The following is a 20,450-nucleotide window of genomic DNA, read 5'->3' as shown; positions in this document are numbered from 1 at the left end:
TTTAGAAAAGAAATTTATTGAAAAAGAATATGGAAAAGAAACTATCAGGGCAGCTAGGGAGCAAAATGAGAACTGTACGAGGGAAGAACTGTTACTCCCTAAAAGGAATAAACAACAAAATCAAGAAGAACTAGATAAGAAAGTCAGGTTCATTACAACGTTTAATGAAGGGGCGGGATTTATTAGAAAAGTATTACATAAACATTGGGGAATACTAAAGGCAGATCCCTTCTTAAAAGAGGCAATAGATGATAAACCTAATGTAGTCTTTAAAAAGAATAGAAACTTGAAAAACATTCTTGCACCTTCCAAACTAAGAGGTCCTGAAGGGGGAGGTATAAGAAATTCAGGAACCCTGAATCAATGGGTCTCACAAAAACCGGGGACATTTAGATGTGGCAGGAAGAATTGTTGCATGTGCCCCATTATTTGGAATAGAGATTCTATTGATAACTGGGACCACACTAAAACAATACCCATCACCTCAAGAGGCACATGTCAATCTACATATGTCGTATATGGTCTTACATGTAATTGTGGGAGGGTCTATGTGGGAAGAACAAAAAGAAAAATCAAAAGAAGATGTTATGAACACATCAACAACATTGAGATAGGGTTAAAAACCCATAGTGTGTCAGAACACTTTAGATCCCATCATAGACAAGATCCCGCCAGCCTACGGATAAGTATCTTAGAAGTAGTGCCCTTAGGTTCAAACCCCCATCAAAGATTAATTATTTTAAGAAAGAAGGAAACTAAATGGATTCAACTACTAGAAAGTCTGGCTCCCAAAGGGTTAAATATTGATCTGGACCTCCAGGCTTTTATGTTATAAGAATTAATATCAAATGGATATATAAAGTAGGATAAAGAATATTAAGTTGAAATATAGGTAGGATCAACATAGGTAGAAAGGAAAGAAAGAAATATCATGGTCTGTAAATATAAACACAAATAGTTATTTGACTAAGTACAGCCTCACTGTTTAATTAAGTAGGTATGAAATGGGCATAAAAGAAGGTTTTTTAACTGGAGTAGATTTGCAACATAAATAGGTTTTTTAAAAAATTCTTAATTGCACACCATTTAAAAGGATAAGAAAGGTATGTGTCCAATTAATATAGGGTCAAATTTAATCAAATATTAAACTTATGAGGATTGAATTAATATAATGAAATGTGGTAATGAATTTTAGAAATTATCCCGTGTTTTAGGTATGAGTATTTTAACTTTTATAGTAGAGGTACATTGTAGCGCTACAAAGGCGTGAGGTAAATGTATGATTGTATAATTTATGATACGTACACACAGTAATACAGGATGTTAGTAACTTTGTTACCTTTCTCCCCCATAATCGCCCGATGAACTGTGTAAGTGGGCGTGGGAATACTGGAGAGCTAATTGGGCCACGTCATACTAGAAGGGAGGAGTAACAGACTTTTAAATCATGGACCCCCGCGAAAACTCTACACCTTGCCTAGAAGTCTTGAAAAAGTCTGCACAAGACAGACGAAACGCGTAGACGGCACAGAAGAACAGTCACTAAAAGCACCGCTACAAGGAGACAGAGATTCGTAAATTGCATAACTTTTTGAAGTCCGAGGACGGAACTCACACATCGGAGAAGGACTGGATAGCATTACCGCAGAAACAAGAACCCAGGACAGAGTGTGAACAAAGAGGCGTCTGTTTTTATTTGAATGTTTGTAAGTGCAATATGTATGAATGCGCACAGAGGAATCATTAAAACTTTTACCATGAGTCGTGGCTGCGCTCTCTCTTCTTTTGTGTTTGCAGGTTTAAACACAGGCTTGATTCTAACTAAAGCCTGACAAAACGACTGAACATCTGGAACATCTGCCAGACGCTTGTGCAGTAAAATCGACAAAGCAGATATCTGTCCCTTTAGGGAACTAGCTGATAACCCCTTCTCCAATCCTTCTTGGAGAAAGGACAAAATCCTAGGAATCCTGATCTTACTCCATGAGTAGCCTTGGATTCACACCAATAAAGATATTTACGCCATATCTTATGATAAATCTTCCTAGTGACAGGCTTTCAAGCGTGAATCAAGGTATCTATGACCGACTCAGAGAAACCCCGTTTGGATAAAATCAAGCGTTCAATCTCCAGGCAGTCAGCCGCAGAGAAACTAGATTTGGATGCTGGAACGGACCTTGAATGAGAAGGTCCTGTCTCAGTGGCAGAGTCCATGGTGGCAGAGATGACATGTCCACCAGGTCTGCATACCAAGTCCTGCGTGGCCACGCAGGTGCTATCAAAATCACTGAAGCTCTCTCCTGTTTTATTCTGGCAATCAGACGAGGGAGGAGAGGAAATGGTGGAAACACATAAGCCAGGTTGAACGACCAAGGTACTGCTAGAGCATCTATCAGTACTGCTTGAGGATCCCGTGATCTGGACCCGTAACAAGGAAGTTTGGCGTTCTGACGAGACGCCATCAGATACAATTCTGGTGTGCCCCATTGATGAATCAATTGTGCAAACACCTACGGATGGAGTTCCCACTCCCCCGGATGAAAAGTCTGACGACTTAGAAAATCCGCTTCCCAGTTCTCCACTCCTGGGATATAGATTGAGTGAGCCTCTGCCCATCAAATTATTTTGGTAACCTCTATCATCGCTAGAGAACTCTTTGTTCCCCCCTGATGATTGATATATGCTACAGTCGTGATATTGTCCAACTGGAATCTTATGAATCTGGCCGAAGCCAGCTGAGGCCACGCCTGAAGCGCATTGAATATCGCTCTCAGTTCTAGAATATTTATCAGGAGGAGAGCCTCCTCCTGAGTCCACATACCCTGTGCTTTCAGGGAATTCCAGACTGCACCCCAGCCCAATAGACTGGCGTCCGTCGTCACTATGACCCATGCTGGCCTGCGGAAACACATTCCCTGGGACAGATGATCCTGTGACAACCACCAAAGAAGAGAGTCTCTGGTCTCCTGATCCAGATTTATCTGAGGAGATAAATTTGCATAATCCCCATTCCACTGATTGAGCATGCATAGTTGCAGTGGTCTGAGATGCAAGCAAGCAAACGGAACTATGTCCATTGCCGCTACCATGAGTCCGATTACCTCCATACACTGAGGCATGGACGGCAGAGGAGTGGAATGAAGAGCTCGGCAGGTGGTTAAAATCTTTGATTTCCTGACCTCCGTCAGAAAGATTTTCATGTCTACTGAATCTATCAGAGTTCCCAGGAATGGAACTCTTGTGAGGGGAATAAGTGAACTCTTTTTTATGTTCACCTTCCACCCGTGATATCTTAGAAAAGCCAACACGATGTCCGTGTGAGATTTGGCTAGTTGGTAAGTTGATGCCTGAATTAAGATATCGTCTAGATAAGGTGCCACTGCTATGCCCCGCGGCCTTAGAACCGCCAGAAGGGACCCTAGCACCTTTGTAAAAATTCTGGGAGCTGTGGCCAACCCGAAGGGAAGAGCCACAAACTGGTAATGCTTGTCCAGAAAGGCAAACCTGAGGAACTGGAGATGATCTTTGTGGATAGGGATGTGCAGATACACATCCTTTAAATCCACGGTGGTCATAAATTGACCCTTCTGGATCATTGGTAAAATAGTCCGAATGGTCTCCATCTTGAAGGATGGGACTCTGAGGAATTTGTTTAGGATCTTGAGATCTAAAATTGGTCTGAATATTCCCTCTTTTTTGGGAACCACAAACAGATTTGAGTAAAACCCCTGCCCCTGTTCTGATTTTGGAACTGGGCATATTACTCCCATGGTATATAGGTCTTCTACACAGCGTAAGAACGCCTCTCTTTTTGTCTGGTTTACAGACAATCGAGAAAGATGGAATCTCCCCCTTGGAGGATAATCTTTGAAATCTAGAATATACCCCTGGGTCACGATTTCTAAAGCCCAGGAGTCCTGAACGTCTCTTGCCCAAGCCTGAGCAAAGAGAGATCCCCGGATCCCGGATCGGGGGCAGCCCCTTCATGCTGTCTTGGTGGCAGCAGCTGGCTTCTTGGCCTGTTAACCCTTGTTCCAAGCTTGGTTAGGTCTCCAGACTGACTTGGATTGAGCAAAATTCCCCTCCTGCTTTGAAGCAGGGGAAGAGGTAGAGGGACCACCTTTGAAGTTTCGAAAGGAACGAAAATTATTTTGTTTGGTCCTCATCTTATTTGTCTTATCCTGAGGAAAGGCATGGCCTTTTCCTCCAGTGATGTCCGAAATGATCTCTTTCAGTTCAGGCCCGAATAGGGTCTTACCCTTGAAAGGGATGTCTAAAAACTTAGATTTTGATACCACGTCAGCAGACCAGGACTTAAAGGGACACTGAACCCATTTTTTTTCTTTTGTGATTCAGATAGAGAATGTAATTTTAATCAACTTTCTAATTTACTCCTATTATCAAATTGCCTTCATTCTCTTGGTATCTTTATTTAAAATGCAAGAATTTAAGTTTAGATGCCGGCCCATTTTTGGTGAATAACCTGGGTTATTCTTGCTTTATGGTGGATAAATTAATCCACCAATAAAAAAGTGCTATCCAGAGGACTGAACCAAAAAAACAGAATTTATGTTTACCTGATAAATTACTTTCTCCAACGGTGTGTCCGGTCCACGGCGTCATCCTTACTTGTGGGATATTCTCTTCCCCAACAGGAAATGGCAAAGAGCCCAGCAAAGCTGGTCACATGATCCCTCCTAGGCTCCGCCTACCCCAGTCATTCGACCGACGTTAAGGAGGAATATTTGCATAGGAGAAACCATATGGTACCGTGGTGACTGTAGTTAAAGAAAATAAAATATCAGACCTGATTAAAAAAACCAGGGCGGGCCGTGGACCGGACACACCGTTGGAGAAAGTAATTTATCAGGTAAACATAAATTCTGTTTTCTCCAACATAGGTGTGTCCGGTCCACGGCGTCATCCTTACTTGTGGGAACCAATACCAAAGCTTTAGGACACGGATGAAGGGAGGGAGCAAATCAGGTCACCTAAATGGAAGGCACCACGGCTTGCAAAACCTTTCTCCCAAAAATAGCCTCAGAAGAAGCAAAAGTATCAAACTTGTAAAATTTGGTAAAAGTGTGCAGTGAAGACCAAGTCGCTGCCCTACATATCTGATCAACAGAAGCCTCGTTCTTGAAGGCCCATGTGGAAGCCACAGCCCTAGTGGAATGAGCTGTGATTCTTTCGGGAGGCTGCCGTCCCGCAGTCTCGTAAGCCAATCTGATGATGCTTTTAATCCAAAAAGAGAGAGAGGTAGAAGTTGCTTTTTGACCTCTCCTTTTACCGGAATAAACAACAAACAAGGAAGATGTTTGTCTAAAATCCTTTGTAGCATCTAAATAGAATTTTAGAGCGCGAACAACATCCAAATTGTGCAACAAACGTTCCTTCTTTGAAACTGGTTTCGGACACAGAGAAGGTACGATAATCTCCTGGTTAATGTTTTTGTTAGAAACAACTTTCGGAAGAAAACCAGGTTTAGTACGCAAAACCACCTTATCTGCATGGAACACCAGATAAGGAGGAGAACACTGCAGAGCAGATAATTCTGAAACTCTTCTAGCAGAAGAAATTGCAACCAAAAACAAAACTTTCCAAGATAATAATTTAATATCAACGGAATGCAAGGGTTCAAACGGAACCCCCTGAAGAACTGAAAGAACTAAATTGAGACTCCAAGGAGGAGTCAAAGGTTTGTAAACAGGCTTGATTCTAACCAGAGCCTGAACAAAGGCTTGAATATCTGGCACAGCTGCCAGCTTTTTGTGAAGTAACACCGACAAGGCGGAAATCTGTCCCTTCAGGGAACTTGCAGATAATCCTTTTTCCAATCCTTCTTGAAGGAAGGATAGAATCCTAGGAATCTTAACCTTGTCCCAAGGGAATCCTTTAGATTCACACCAACAGATATATTTTTTCCAATCTTGTGGTAAATCTTTCTAGTTACAGGCTTTCTGGCCTGAACAAGAGTATCGATAACAGAATCTGAGAATCCTCGCTTCGATAAAATCAAGCGTTCAATCTCCAAGCAGTCAGCTGGAGTGAAACCAGATTCGGATGTTCGAACGGACCCTGAACAAGAAGGTCTCGTCTCAAAGGTAGCTTCCAAGGTGGAGCCGATGACATATTCACCAGATCTGCATACCAAGTCCTGCGTGGCCACGCAGGAGCTATCAAGATCACCGACGCCCTCTCCTGATTGATCCTGGCTACCAGCCTGGGGATGAGAGGAAACGGCGGGAACACATAAGCTAGTTTGAAGGTCCAAGGTGCTACTAGTGCATCCACTAGAGCCGCCTTGGGATCCCTGGATCTGGACCCGTAGCAAGGAACTTTGAAGTTCTGACGAGAGGCCATTAGATCCATGTCTGGAATGCCCCACAGCTGAGTGACTTGGGCAAAGATTTCCGGATGGAGTTCCCACTCCCCCGGATGCAATGTCTGACGACTCAGAAAATCCGCTTCCCAATTTTCCACTCCTGGGATGTGGATAGCAGACAGGTGGCAGGAGTGAGACTCCGCCCATAGAATGATTTTGGTCACTTCTTCCATCGCTAGGGAACTCCTTGTTCCCCCCTGATGGTTGATGTACGCAACAGTCGTCATGTTGTCTGATTGAAACCGTATGAACTTGGTCCTCGCTAGCTGAGGCCAAGCCTTGAGAGCATTGAATATCGCTCTCAGTTCCAGAATATTTATCGGTAGAAGAGATTCTTCCCGAGACCAAAGACCCTGAGCTTTCAGGGATCCCCAGACCGCGCCCCAGCCCATCAGACTGGCGTCGGTCGTGACAATGACCCACTCTGGTCTGCGGAATGTCATCCCTTGTGACAGGTTGTCCAGGGACAGCCACCAACGGAGTGAGTCTCTGGTCCTCTGATTTACTTGTATCTTTGGAGACAAGTCTGTATAGTCCCCATTCCACTGACTGAGCATGCACAGTTGTAATGGTCTTAGATGAATGCGCGCAAAAGGAACTATGTCCATTGCCGCTACCATCAACCCGATCACTTCCATGCACTGAGCTATGGAAGGAAGAGGAACGGAATGAAGTATCCGACAAGAGTCTAGAAGTTTTGTTTTTCTGGCCTCTGTTAGAAAAATCCTCATTTCTAAGGAGTCTATAATTGTTCCCAAGAAGGGAACCCTTGTTGACGGGGATAGAGAACTCTTTTCCACGTTCACTTTCCAGCCGTGAGATCTGAGAAAGGCCAGGACGATGTCCGTGTGAGCCTTTGCTTGAGGAAGGGACGACGCTTGAATCAGAATGTCGTCCAGGTAAGGTACTACTGCAATGCCCCTTGGTCTTAGCACCGCTAGAAGGGACCCTAGTACCTTTGTGAAAATCCTTGGAGCAGTGGCTAATCCGAAAGGAAGCGCCACGAACTGGTAATGTTTGTCCAGGAATGCGAACCTTAGGAACCGATGATGTTCCTTGTGGATAGGAATATGTAGATACGCATCCTTTAAATCCACCGTGGTCATGAATTGACCTTCCTGGATGGAAGGAAGAATAGTTCGAATGGTTTCCATCTTGAACGATGGAACCTTGAGAAACTTGTTTAAGATCTTGAGATCTAAGATTGGTCTGAACGTTCCCTCTTTTTTTGGGAACTATGAACAGATTGGAGTAGAACCCCATCCCTTGTTCTCTTAATGGAACAGGATGAATCACTCCCATTTTTAACAGGTCTTCTACACAATGTAAGAACGCCTGTCTTTTTATGTGGTCTGAAGACAACTGAGACCTGTGGAACCTCCCCCTTGGGGGAAGTCCCTTGAATTCCAGAAGATAACCCTGGGAGACTATTTCTAGCGCCCAAGGATCCAGAACATCTCTTGCCCAAGCCTGAGCGAAGAGAGAGAGTCTGCCCCCCACCAGATCCGGTCCCGGATCGGGGGCCAATATTTCATGCTGTCTTGGTAGCAGTGGCAGGTTTCTTGGCCTGCTTTCCCTTGTTCCAGCCTTGCATTGGTCTCCAAGCTGGCTTGGCTTGAGAAGTATTACCCTCTTGCTTAGAGGACGTAGCACTTTGGGCTGGTCCGTTTTTACGAAAGGGACGAAAATTAGGTCTATTTTTTGCCTTGAAAGGCCGATCCTGAGGAAGGGCGTGGCCCTTACCCCCAGTGATATCAGAGATAATCTCTTTCAAGTCAGGGCCAAACAGCGTTTTCCCCTTGAAAGGAATGTTTAGTAGCTTGTTCTTGGAAGACGCATCAGCCGACCAAGATTTCAACCAAAGCGCTCTGCGCGCCACAATAGCAAACCCAGAATTCTTAGCCGCTAACCTAGCCAATTGCAAAGTGGCGTCTAGGGTGAAAGAATTAGCCAATTTGAGAGCATTGATTCTGTCCATAATCTCCTCATAAGGGGGAGAATCACTATCGAGCGCCTTTATCAGTTCATCAAACCAGAAACATGCGGCTGTAGTGACAGGGACAATGCATGAAATTGGTTGTAGAAGGTAACCCTGCTGAACAAACATCTTTTTAAGCAAACCTTCTAATTTTTTATCCATAGGATCTTTGAAAGCACAACTATCCTCTATGGGTATAGTGGTGCGTTTGTTTAAAGTAGAAACCGCTCCCTCGACCTTGGGGACTGTCTGCCATAAGTCCTTTCTGGGGTCGATCATAGGAAACAATTTTTTAAATATGGGGGGAGGGACGAAAGGAATACCGGGCCTTTCCCATTCTTTATTAACAATGTCCGCCACCCGCTTGGGTATAGGAAAAGCTTCTGGGAGCCCCGGCACCTCTAGGAACTTGTCCATTTTACATAGTTTCTCTGGGATGACCAACTTTTCACAATCATCCAGAGTGGATAATACCTCCTTAAGCAAAATGCGGAGATGTTCCAACTTAAATTTAAATGCAATCACATCAGGTTCAGCCTGTTGAGAAATGTTCCCTGAATCAGTAATTTCTCCCTCAGACAAAACCTCCCTGGCCCCCTCAGATTGGGTTAGGGGCCCTTCAGAGATATTAATATCAGCGTCGTCATGCTCTTCAGTAACTAAAACAGAGCAGCCACGCTTACGCTGACAAGGGTTCATTTTGGCTAAAATGTTTTTGACAGAATTATCCATTACAGCCGTTAATTGTTGCATAGTAAGGAGTATTGGCGCGCTAGATGTACTAGGGGCCTCCTGAGTGGGCAAGACTCGTGTAGACGAAGGAGGGAATGATGCAGTACCATGCTTACTCCCCTCACTTGAGGAATCATCTTGGGCATCATTGTCATTATCACATAAATCACATTTATTTAAATGAATAGGAATTCTGGCTTCCCCACATTCAGAACACAGTCTATCTGGTAGTTCAGACATGTTAAACAGGCATAAACTTGATAAGAAAGTACAAAAAACGTTTTAAAATAAAACCGTTACTGTCACTTTAAATTTTAAACTGAACACACTTTGTTACTGCAATTGCGAAAAAACATGAAGGAATTGTTCAAAATTCACCAAATTTTCACCACAGTGTCTTAAAGCCTTAAAAGTATTGCACACCAAATTTGGAAGCTTTAACCCTTAAAATAACGGAACCGGAGCCGTTTTAAAACTTTAACCCCTTTACAGTCCCTGTATCTGCTTTGCTGAGACCCAACCAAACCCAAAGGGGAATACGATACCAAATGACGCCTTCAGAAAGTCTTTTCTAAGTATCAGAGCTCCTCTCACATGCGACTGCATGCCATGCCTCTCAAAAACAAGTGCGCCACACCGGCGCGAAAATGAGGCTCTGCTTATGCTTTGGGAAAGCCCCTAAGAAATAAGGTGTCTAATACAGTGCCTGCCGATATTATTATATCAAAATACCCAGATAAAATGATTCCTCAAGGCTAAATATGTGTTAATAATGAATCGATTTAGCCCAGAAAAGTCTAAAGTCTTAATAAGCCCTTGTGAAGCCCTTATTTACGATCGTAATAAACATGGCTTACCGGATCCCATAGGGAAAATGACAGCTTCCAGCATTACATCGTCTTGTTAGAATGTGTCATACCTCAAGCAGCAAGAGACTGCACACTGTTCCCCCAACTGAAGTTAATTGCTCTCAACAGTCCTGTGTGGAACAGCCATGGATTTTAGTTACGGTTGCTAAAATCATTTTCCTCATACAAACAGAAATCTTCATCTCTTTTCTGTTTCTGAGTAAATAGTACATACCAGCACTATTTCAAAATAACAAACTCTTGATTGAATAATAAAAACTACAGTTAAACACTAAAAAACTCTAAGCCATCTCCGTGGAGATGTTGCCTGTACAACGGCAAAGAGAATGACTGGGGTAGGCGGAGCCTAGGAGGGATCATGTGACCAGCTTTGCTGGGCTCTTTGCCATTTCCTGTTGGGGAAGAGAATATCCCACAAGTAAGGATGACGCCGTGGACCGGACACACCTATGTTGGAGAAAGAAGCTTAGATGCCTTCTTTTTCAAATAAAGATAGCATGTGAATGAAGAAAATTTGATACTAGGAGTAAATTAGAAAGTTGCTTAAAATTGCATGCTCTATCTGAATCACGAAAGAAAAAACTTGGGTTCAGTGTCCCTTTAAGCCATAACGCTCTACGTGCTAAAATGGCAAAACCTGAATTCTTTGCCGCTAATTTAGCCAGTTGAAAAGCGGCATCTGTAATGAAAGAATTAGCTAGCTTGAGAGCCCTAATTCTATCCAGAATATCATCTAATGGGGTCTCAACCTGAAGAGCCTCTTCTAGAGCCTTGAACTAAAAAGCAGCTGCAGTAGTTACGGGAACAATGCACGCTATAGGTTGCAGAAGAAAACCCTGATGAATAAATATTTTCTTTAGAAGACCCTCTAATTTTTTATCCATAGGATCTTTGAAAGCACAACTGTCCTCAATAGGTATAGTTGTACGCTTAGCCAGGGTAGAAATAGCTCCCTCCACCATAGGGACATCTGCCACGAATCCCGCATGGTGTCTGATATGGGAAACATTTTCTTAAAATTAGGAGGGGGAGAAAATGGAATACCTGGTCTATCCCACTCCTTAGCAACAATGTCCGAAATCCTCTTAGGGACCGGAAAAACATTAGTGTAAGCAGGAACCTCTAGATATCTGTCTAATTTCTCTGGAATTACAATAGGGTCACAATCATCCAGAGTCGCTAAAACCTCCCTGAGCAACAAGCGGAGGTGTTCTAGTTTAAATTTAAAATCCGTCATATCTGAGTCTGTCTGAGGGAACATCTTTCCTGAATCAGAAATCTCTCCCTCAAACAGTAAATCCCTCACACCCAACTCAGAACATTGTGAGGGTACATCGGATATGGCTAATAAAACGTCATAGGGCTCTGCATTTACTCTCACACCCGACCTACTGCGCTTCCCCTGCAACCCAGGCAGCTTAGATAATACCTCTGTGAGGGTAGTATTCATAACTGTGGCCATATCTTGCAGGGTGAAAGAATTAGACGCACTAGAAGTACTTGGCGTTGCTTGTGCGGGCGTTAATGGCTGTGACGCTTGGGGAGAATTAGATGGCATAACCTGATTCCCTTCTGACTGAGAATCATCCTGCGACATACTTTTATTAGCTAAAATATGTTCTTTGCAATTAATTGCCCTTTCAGTGCATGAGGGACACATTTTAAGTGGGGGTCCCACAATGGCTTCTACAAATTGAACATTGGCTTTCCTCAATGTCAGACATGTTAAACAGGCTAGTAATGACACAAACAGGCTTGAAAAAACTTTATTTTAGTGAAAAAAGAACAATTTTAAAAAACGGTACTGCGCCTTTAAGAGAAAAAAAAAGCATATACGTTCTGCAAAACAGCTTAAAAATAGTCAAATCGTTTAAATTTTTTGCATGAATACTCAAAATATGCAGCTAAGTTTGCCCCACAAGGAAAGGAACACTTAACCCTTTATAGTGAAAAAACGGATAATTAATAAGGCCTAATCCGGAAAAAACACCCCCTGCACCTCGCTACAGCCCTGCTGTGGCGCCTACCTGCCCTCAGGGATTGAAAAAATGGAGTTAAAGCTTCGATTTGGCCAAACACTTCCACAAAGGCCCACCGGAGTTGGAGCTTGCTGCTTGCTCTGCAAATACAAGTGCGCAACTGAGGTGCGAAAATAGGCTCCGCCCATCTCACTCTATGTTTTGCAGCCCAAATGAACCGCACCAGAGCGGTCTGAAACTAGCCATGTGGGTTCTTCAACCCAAAAAAGAAGCCAAGTGTACCCTCCAATAAGCCTCAAAAACGTTACTACCAAAAAACGTTATCAGCACTCCCAGTTCAATAAACGTTTGCCCACTAACATACAAACTCAGTGTCAACCATTATTTATGAGCCCTTTATATGCAAGCTTAGTAATACCCCTCTCCTTTTAGGATTACTGCTTACCCTTACCCTCATGGGGATACTGTCAGCCGTTCTGAAATAACACAGTCTCTCCAGAAAAATATGACTGAACATACCTCACTGCTTATAGCATGAAAACGTTCCTCACACTGAAGTTTCCTGTACTCCTCAGCCTCTGTGGGAACTGCACTGGATCTTAGTTACAAATGCTAAGATCATCAGCCTCCAGGCAGAAGTCTTCATCCATCTGCTGCCTGAGAGTAAATAGTACACACCGGTACCATTTAAAATAAAAAATTCTTGCTTGAAGAAAATAAAAACTATCATTTTATCACCTCTTTCACTTTACCCTTCCTAGTACTTAGAGTAGGCAAAGAGAATAACGGGGGGGGGAGGGGTGCTAAGGGAGGAGCTATATATGCAGCTCTGCTGTGGTGCTCTTTGCCACTTCCTGTTAGCAGGAGGATAATATCCCACAAGTAAAGGATGAATCCGTGGACTCGCCGTACCTTATAGAAGAAAGAAGACGATAGTAAAAGGTTGTGTTTAGCCTGTTTAGAGTTGATATAAGTTATAGGTATTCGTTTCTTGCACTGCTGCAGATGTGAGACAGGTTATGTGCAGTAGGACGCTTTGCAATGCTTTGTTTTCTTGCAGATGGGCGTAAGTGAGCTTCATTAGCAGATTATGTCTCATATATAATGCTAAGACTGCCAAAGGCAGCAACAGCCCACAACCGGACATGTCTACAGCAGCCACAAGAAAACAAAATGTCTAAATCATTATAAAGAAGCAGCAGCGTCTGGCAGCACCTTGAACTTCTGCTTTACAGACAGGTGTTAAACAGCGAAGAAAAAACATGCAGTATGAGCGTTAAATCCGAGAGACAGGAGTAGAGATAAGAGGTGAAGCTGAGATACAGAGACACAGGTGTACAGACGGGAGGTGAAGCTGAGATACAGAGGCACAGGTGTACAGACGGGAGGTGAAGCTGAGATACAGAGGCACAGGTGTACAGACGGGAGGTGAAGCTGAGATACAGAGGCACAGGTGTACAGACGGGAGGTGAAGCTGAGATACAGAGGCACAGGTGTACAGACGGGAGGTGAAGCTGAGATACAGAGGCACAGGTGTACAGACGGGAGGTGAAGCTGAGATACAGAGGCACAGGTGTACAGACGGGAGGTGAAGCTGAGATACAGAGGCACAGGTGTACAGACGGGAGGTGAAGCTGAGATACAGAGGCACAGGTGTACAGACGGGAGGTGAAGCTGAGATACAGAGGCACAGGTGTACAGACGGGAGGTGAAGCTGAGAGATAGAGACACAGGTGTACAGACGGGAGGTGAAGCGGAGATACAGAGGCACAGGTGTACAGACGGGAGGTGAAGCTGAGAGATAGAGACACAGGCGTACAGACGGGAGGTGAAACTGAGAGATAGAGACACAGGTGTACAGACGGGAGGTGAAGCTGAGATACAGAGGCACAGGTGTACAGACGGGAGGTGAAGCTGAGATACAGAGGCACAGGTGTACAGACGGGAGGTGAAGCTGAGATACAGAGGCACAGGTGTACAGACGGGAGGTGAAGCTGAGATACAGAGGCACAGGTGTACAGACGGGAGGTGAAGCTGAGATACAGAGGCACAGACGGGAGGTGAAGCTGAGATACAGAGGCACAGGTGTACAGACGGGAGGTGAAGCTGAGATACAGAGGCACAGGTGTACAGACGGGAGGTGAAGCGGAGATACAGAGGCACAGGTGTACAGACGGGAGGTGAAGCTGAGAGATAGAGACACAGGTGTACAGACGGGAGGTGAAGCTGAGATACAGAGGCACAGGTGTACAGACGGGAGGTGAAGCTGAGATACAGAGGCACAGGTGTACAGACGGGAGGTGAAGCTGAGATACAGAGGCACAGACGGGAGGTGAAGCTGAGATACAGAGGCACAGGTGTACAGACGGGAGGTGAAGCTGAGATACAGAGGCACAGGTGTACAGACGGGAGGTGAAGCTGAGATACAGGGGCACAGGTGTACAGACGGGAGGTGAAGCTGAGATACAGGGGCACAGGTGTACAGACGGGAGGTGAAGCTGAGATACAGAGGCACAGGTGTACAGACGGGAGGTGAAGCTGAGATACAGAGGCCCAGGTGTACAGACGGGAGGTGAAGCTGAGATACAGAGGCCCAGGTGTACAGACGGGAGGTGAAGCTGAGATACAGAGGCCCAGGTGTACAGACGGGAGGTGAAGCTGAGATACAGAGGCACAGGTGTACAGACGGGAGGTGAAGCTGAGATACAGAGACACAGGTGTACAGACGGGAGGTGAAGCTGAGATACAGAGGCACAGGTGTACAGACGGGAGGTGAAGCTGAGATACAGAGGCCCAGGTGTACAGACGGGAGGTGAAGCTGAGATACAGAGGCACAGGTGTACAGACGGGAGGTGAAGCTGAGATACAGAGGCACAGGTGTACAGACGGGAGGTGAAGCTGAGATACAGAGGCACAGGTGTACAGACGGGAGGTGAAGCTGAGATACAGAGGCACAGGTGTACAGACGGGAGGTGAAGCTGAGAGATAGAGGCACAGGTGTACAGACGGGAGGTGAAGCTGAGATACAGAGGCACAGGTGTACAGACGGGAGGTGAAGCTGAGATACAGAGGCACAGGTGTACAGACGGGAAGTGAAGCTGAGATACAGAGGCACAGGTGTACAGACGGGAGGTGAAGCTGAGATACAGAGGCACAGGTGTACAGACGGGAGGTGAAGCTGAGATACAGAGGCACAGGTGTACAGACGGGAGGTGAAGCTGAGATACAGAGGCACAGGCGTACAGACGGGAGGTGAAGCTGAGATACAGAGGCACAGGCGTACAGACGGGAGGTGAAGCTGAGATACAGAGGCACAGGCGTACAGACGGGAGGTGAAGCTGAGATACAGAGGCACAGGTGTACAGACGGGAGGTGAAGCTGAGATACAGAGGCACAGGTGTACAGACGGGAGGTGAAGCTGAGATACAGAGGCACAGGTGTACAGACGGGAGGTGAAGCGGAGATACAGAGGCACAGGTGTACAGACGGGAGGTGAAGCTGAGATACAGAGACACAGGTGTACAGACGGGAGGTGAAGCTGAGAGATAGAGACACAGGCGTACAGACGGGAGGTGAAGCTGAGAGATAGAGACACAGGTGTACAGACGGGAGGTGAAGCTGAGATACAGAGGCCCAGGTGTACAGACGGGAGGTGAAGCTGAGAGATAGAGACACAGGCGTACAGACGGGAGGTGAAGCTGAGAGATAGAGACACAGGCGTACAGACGGGAGGTGAAGCTGAGATACAGAGGCACAGGCGTACAGACGGGAGGTGAAGCTGAGAGATAGAGACACAGGCGTACAGACGGGAGGTGAAGCTGAGATACAGAGGCACAGGTGTACAGACGGGAGGTGAAGCTGAGATACAGAGGCACAGGTGTACAGACGGGAGGTGAAGCTGAGAGATAGAGACACAAGCGTACAGACGGGAGGTGAAGCTGAGATACAGAGGCACAGGTGTACAGACGGGAGGTGAAGCTGAGATACAGAGGCACAGGTGTACAGACGGGAGGTGAAGCTGAGATACAGAGGCACAGGTGTACAGACGGGAGGTGAAGCTGAGAGATAGAGACACAGGCGTACAGACGGGAGGTGAAGCTGAGATACAGAGGCACAGGTGTACAGACGGGAGGTGAAGCTGAGATACAGAGGCACAGGTGTACAGACGGGAGGTGAAGCTGAGATACAGAGGCACAGGTGTACAGACGGGAGGTGAAGCTGAGATACAGAGGCACAGGTGTACAGACGGGAGGTGAAGCTGAGAGATAGAGACACAAGCGTACAGACGGGAGGTGAAGCTGAGAGATAGAGACACAAGCGTACAGACGGGAGGTGAAGCTGAGATACAGAGACACAGGTGTACAGACGGGAGGTGAAGCTGAGATACAGAGGCACAGGTGTACAGACGGGAGGTGAAGCTGAGATACAGAGACACAGGTGTACAGACGGGAGGTGAAGCTGAGATACAGAGGCACAGGTGTACAGACGGGAGGTGAAGCTGAGATACAGAGGCACAGGCGTACAGACGGGAGGTGAAGCTGAGATACAGGGGCACAGGTGTACAGACGGGAGGTGAAGCTGAGATACAGAGGCACAGGCGTACAGACGGGAGGTGAAGCTGAGATACAGAGGCACAGGTGTACAGACGGGAGGTGAAGCTGAGAGATAGAGACACAGGTGTACAGACGGGAGGTGAAGCTGAGATACAGAGACACAGGTGTACAGACGGGAGGTGAAACTGAGATACAGAGGCACAGGTGTACAGACGGGAGGTGAAGCTGAGAGATAGAGACACAGGTGTACAGACGGGAGGTGAAACTGAGATACAGAGGCACAGGTGTACAGACGGGAGGTGAAGCTGAGAGATAGAGACACAGGCGTACAGACGGGAGGTGAAGCTGAGAGATAGAGACACAGGTGTACAGACGGGAGGTGAAGCTGAGATACAGAGGCACAGGCGTACAGACGGCAGGTGAAGCTGAGAGATAGAGGCACAGGTGTACAGACGGGAGGTGAAGCTGAGATACAGAGGCACAGGCGTACAGACGGGAGGTGAAGCTGAGATACAGAGGCACAGGCGTACAGACGGGAGGTGAAGCTGAGAGATAGAGGCACAGGTGTACAGACGGGAGGTGAAGATGAGAGATAGAGACACAAGCGTACAGACGGCAGGTGAAGCTGAGAGATAGAGGCACAGGGGTGTAGATGGGAGGTGCAGAAACTGTCCCTTGAAGTATTTCTGGCATTACCTGCATTGTCATATTGTGCATTCCATGTTCTCTCAGAAATGGGCCTCACCGGGCAAGGGATAATGAAGGAGAAAGCGAAAACCACAATAAGGCACAGGAACAAGGATGCAAAAAAGGCAACTGAGCGCCAACGGGATAGCCGACAGAGCCCACCCTGAGTTTTGGTGGAGTTCGCCGGCTCGCTGCTTTCCTGAGTCTTCTCACTGTTGTTTTTCAGAGGTCGAACTTCTGTGTCTAGATCCTTCGTGTCCATGACTGGTACACAGGATCTTCTGTAAAAGAAAATTTGCTGGTTACGTTTGATACAGCAGTAACATTAGTTCAGATTATCACAAATAAAATGCCTGTCTCTGATTTAAAAGATTCTACCGCTTGGAGCGAAATTGTAGTGCAGGCTTTCCAAGGGCTAAACTCACTGAATGCTAAATGAAAAAGGGAGGAACCTGGAAGTCCCAGAGAGATGAGAGATGCCTCCCATAAATCTCAGATGAGATGATCCCAAAGCACTGCGAGATCTCTTACAAGATTCTAGGCAAATGTTTCTATACTTCTCTGCATTTCTGTATGTGACGGAGAGAAAAGCCCAGTGCAAGATATCACTGCATGACATAAGAGTTCTGCTGCACTTACACTTTGTGCTGTGTATTTCATATTACTCTATGCTTCAGATTGGGTCCTTTCAGTTTTATTACATTTAAGCTTTGCACTTTCTATTTTATATACATTTAGATCCAGCAGTGCTTTTACAAAGACCGATTATGTCTTGAAAGTTTCTGTGTTACTTTTTATAAATTAGGATCATACTTTGTATATTTCTGTGTATTTTACAAATTACATTGCACTTTCTATTTGCTCAGTTGTAAACTAAAACTAACAGCTTCAGAATGTGGGAGTGAAAGGGCAGTTCCCTGGACTGAATAGGGGAGTTTCCAGGTTATGTCTGAAGCTCTGTCACAAGTCTTGTGTAATGCTGTAAGCATTTTAAACAAGCTGGTCTCACTTAATCTTCTCACCAGCTGTATGCAGCTAAAGTTTACTCAAAATTCACAATACACTTATTTAACTGCCAAAAAATAAATATATGTTAAACCATTAAAAACTAGGGATGCACTGAAATTTCGGCCGCAGAAAGTTTCGGCCGAAAATGGCATTTTTGTTTTTTTCGTTTTTCTTGCCTTTTATTTTCGGTAAAATTATTGAGTAGCATATTTCAAATATGATGCCAGCTTAGAGCTGCTGTTTGAGTTCATTACTTGACTTACTGTTTTGCATATAATAATAGTTTTCTAGGACTATACTTTATTTTGATAACTGGTAAAAAAAAATAAAAAAAATGATTAAATCTGATAATGTTACACAGAACTAAATAAAGAGTAATACTAGCGATGCACCAAAATTTGGGCCACCGAAAATGTGCAATTCCAATTTCAGCCCAAAGAGGACCAAAATGGCTAAAAATGTACAGCCCTCCCCTGTTCTATTGAGTTACATTCCTATCCTTAGCATAAGGTGAGCAGCACTGCATGGTACACAGAGCACACACATAAGTACCATGATATCCTGTTCTATTGAGTTACATTCCTATCCTTAGCATAAGGTGAGCAGCACAGCACTGGCATGGTACACATAGCACACATATAAGTACCATGATATCCTGTTCTATTGAGTTACATGTCTAGCCTTAGCATAAGGTGAGCAGCACAGCACTGGTACACAGAGCACACAAATAAGTACCATGACATCCTGTTCTAGTGAGTTACATGTCTATCCTTAGCATAAGGTGAGCAGCACAGCACTGGTACACAGAGCACACACATAAGTACCATGACATCCTGTTCTAGTGAGTTACATGTCTATCCTTAGCATAAGGTGAGCAGCACAGCACAGCACTGGTACACACAGCACACACATAAGTACCATGACATACTGTTCTATTGAGTTACATGCCTATCCTTAGCATAAGGTGAGCAGCACAGCACTGGTACACAGAGCACACACATAAGTACCATGACATCCTGTTCTAGTGAGTTACATGTCTATCCTTAGCATAAGGTGAGCAGCACAGCACTGGTACACAGAGCACACACATAAGTACCATGTAATCCTGTTCTAGTGAGTTACATGTCTATCCTTAGCATAAGGTGAGCAGCACAGCACAGCACTGGTACACACAGCACACACATAAGTACCATGACATCCTGTTCTAGTGAGTTACATGTCTATCCTTAGCATAAGGTGAGCAGCACAGCACAGCACTGGTACACACAGCACACACATAAGTACCATGACATACTGTTCTATTGAGTTACATGCCTATCCTTAGCATAAGGTGAGCAGCACAGCACTGGTACACAGAGCACACACATAAGTACCATGACATCCTGTTCTAGTGAGTTACATGTCTATCCTTAGCATAAGGTGAGCAGCACAGCACTGGTACACAGAGCACACACATAAGTACCATGACATCCTGTTCTAGTGAGTTACATTCCTATCCTTAGCATAAGGTGAGCAGCACTGCATGGTACACAGAGCACACACATAAGTACCATGACATCCTGTTCTATTGAGTTACATGTCTATCCTTAGCATAAGGTGAGCAGCACAGCACAGCACTGGTACACAGAGCACACACATAAGTACCATGACATCCTGTTCTAGTGAGTTACATGTCTATCCTTAGCATAAGGTGAGCAGCACAGCACTGGTACACAGAGCACACACATAAGTACCATGACATCCTGTTCTATTGAGTTACATGTCTATCCTTAGCATAAGGTGAGCAGCACAGCACTGGCATGGTACACAGAGCACACACATAAGTACCATGACATATTGTTCTAGTGAGTTACATGTCTATCCTTAGCATAAGGTGAGCAGCACAGCACTGGCATGGTACACAGAGCACACACATAAGTACCATGACATCCTGTTCTAGTGAGTTACATGCCTATCCTTAGCATAAGGTGAGCAGCACAGCTCTGGTACACAGAGCACACACATAAGTACCATGACATCCTGTTCTAGTGAGTTACATGCCTATCCTTAGCATAAGGTGAGCAGCACAGCACAGGCATGGTACACAGAGCACACACATAAGTACCATGACATCCTGTTCTAGTGAGTTACATGCCTATCCTTAGCATAAGGTGAGCAGCACAGCTCTGGTACACAGAGCACACACATAAGTACCATGACATCCTGTTCTATTGAGTTACATGTCTATCCTTAGCATAAGGTGAGCAGCTCAGCACTGGT

At 45.2% G+C, this 20,450-nt stretch overlaps 1 protein-coding gene across 1 annotated transcript in view; it reads right to left on the bottom strand.

The window, feature by feature from the left end:
- The window catches only part of FAM234A (family with sequence similarity 234 member A), a 315,359-nt gene that overhangs the window by 185,553 nt on the left and 109,356 nt on the right, over positions 1-20,450 (bottom strand). Inside the window, exon 2 of the mRNA XM_053694290.1 lies at positions 17,193-17,464. Within this exon, the coding sequence (XP_053550265.1) occupies positions 17,193-17,445 (253 nt within the window). The 5' untranslated portion in view covers positions 17,446-17,464. The remainder of the gene's footprint in view (positions 1-17,192; positions 17,465-20,450) is intronic.

Source organism: Bombina bombina, chromosome 11 (genome assembly GCF_027579735.1).
Source record: "Bombina bombina isolate aBomBom1 chromosome 11, aBomBom1.pri, whole genome shotgun sequence".
NCBI classification, from domain to species: domain Eukaryota; kingdom Metazoa; phylum Chordata; class Amphibia; order Anura; family Bombinatoridae; genus Bombina; species Bombina bombina.
Note: the sequence above shows the minus strand (reverse complement) of the source record. Positions and strands in the feature narration are given on the sequence as shown.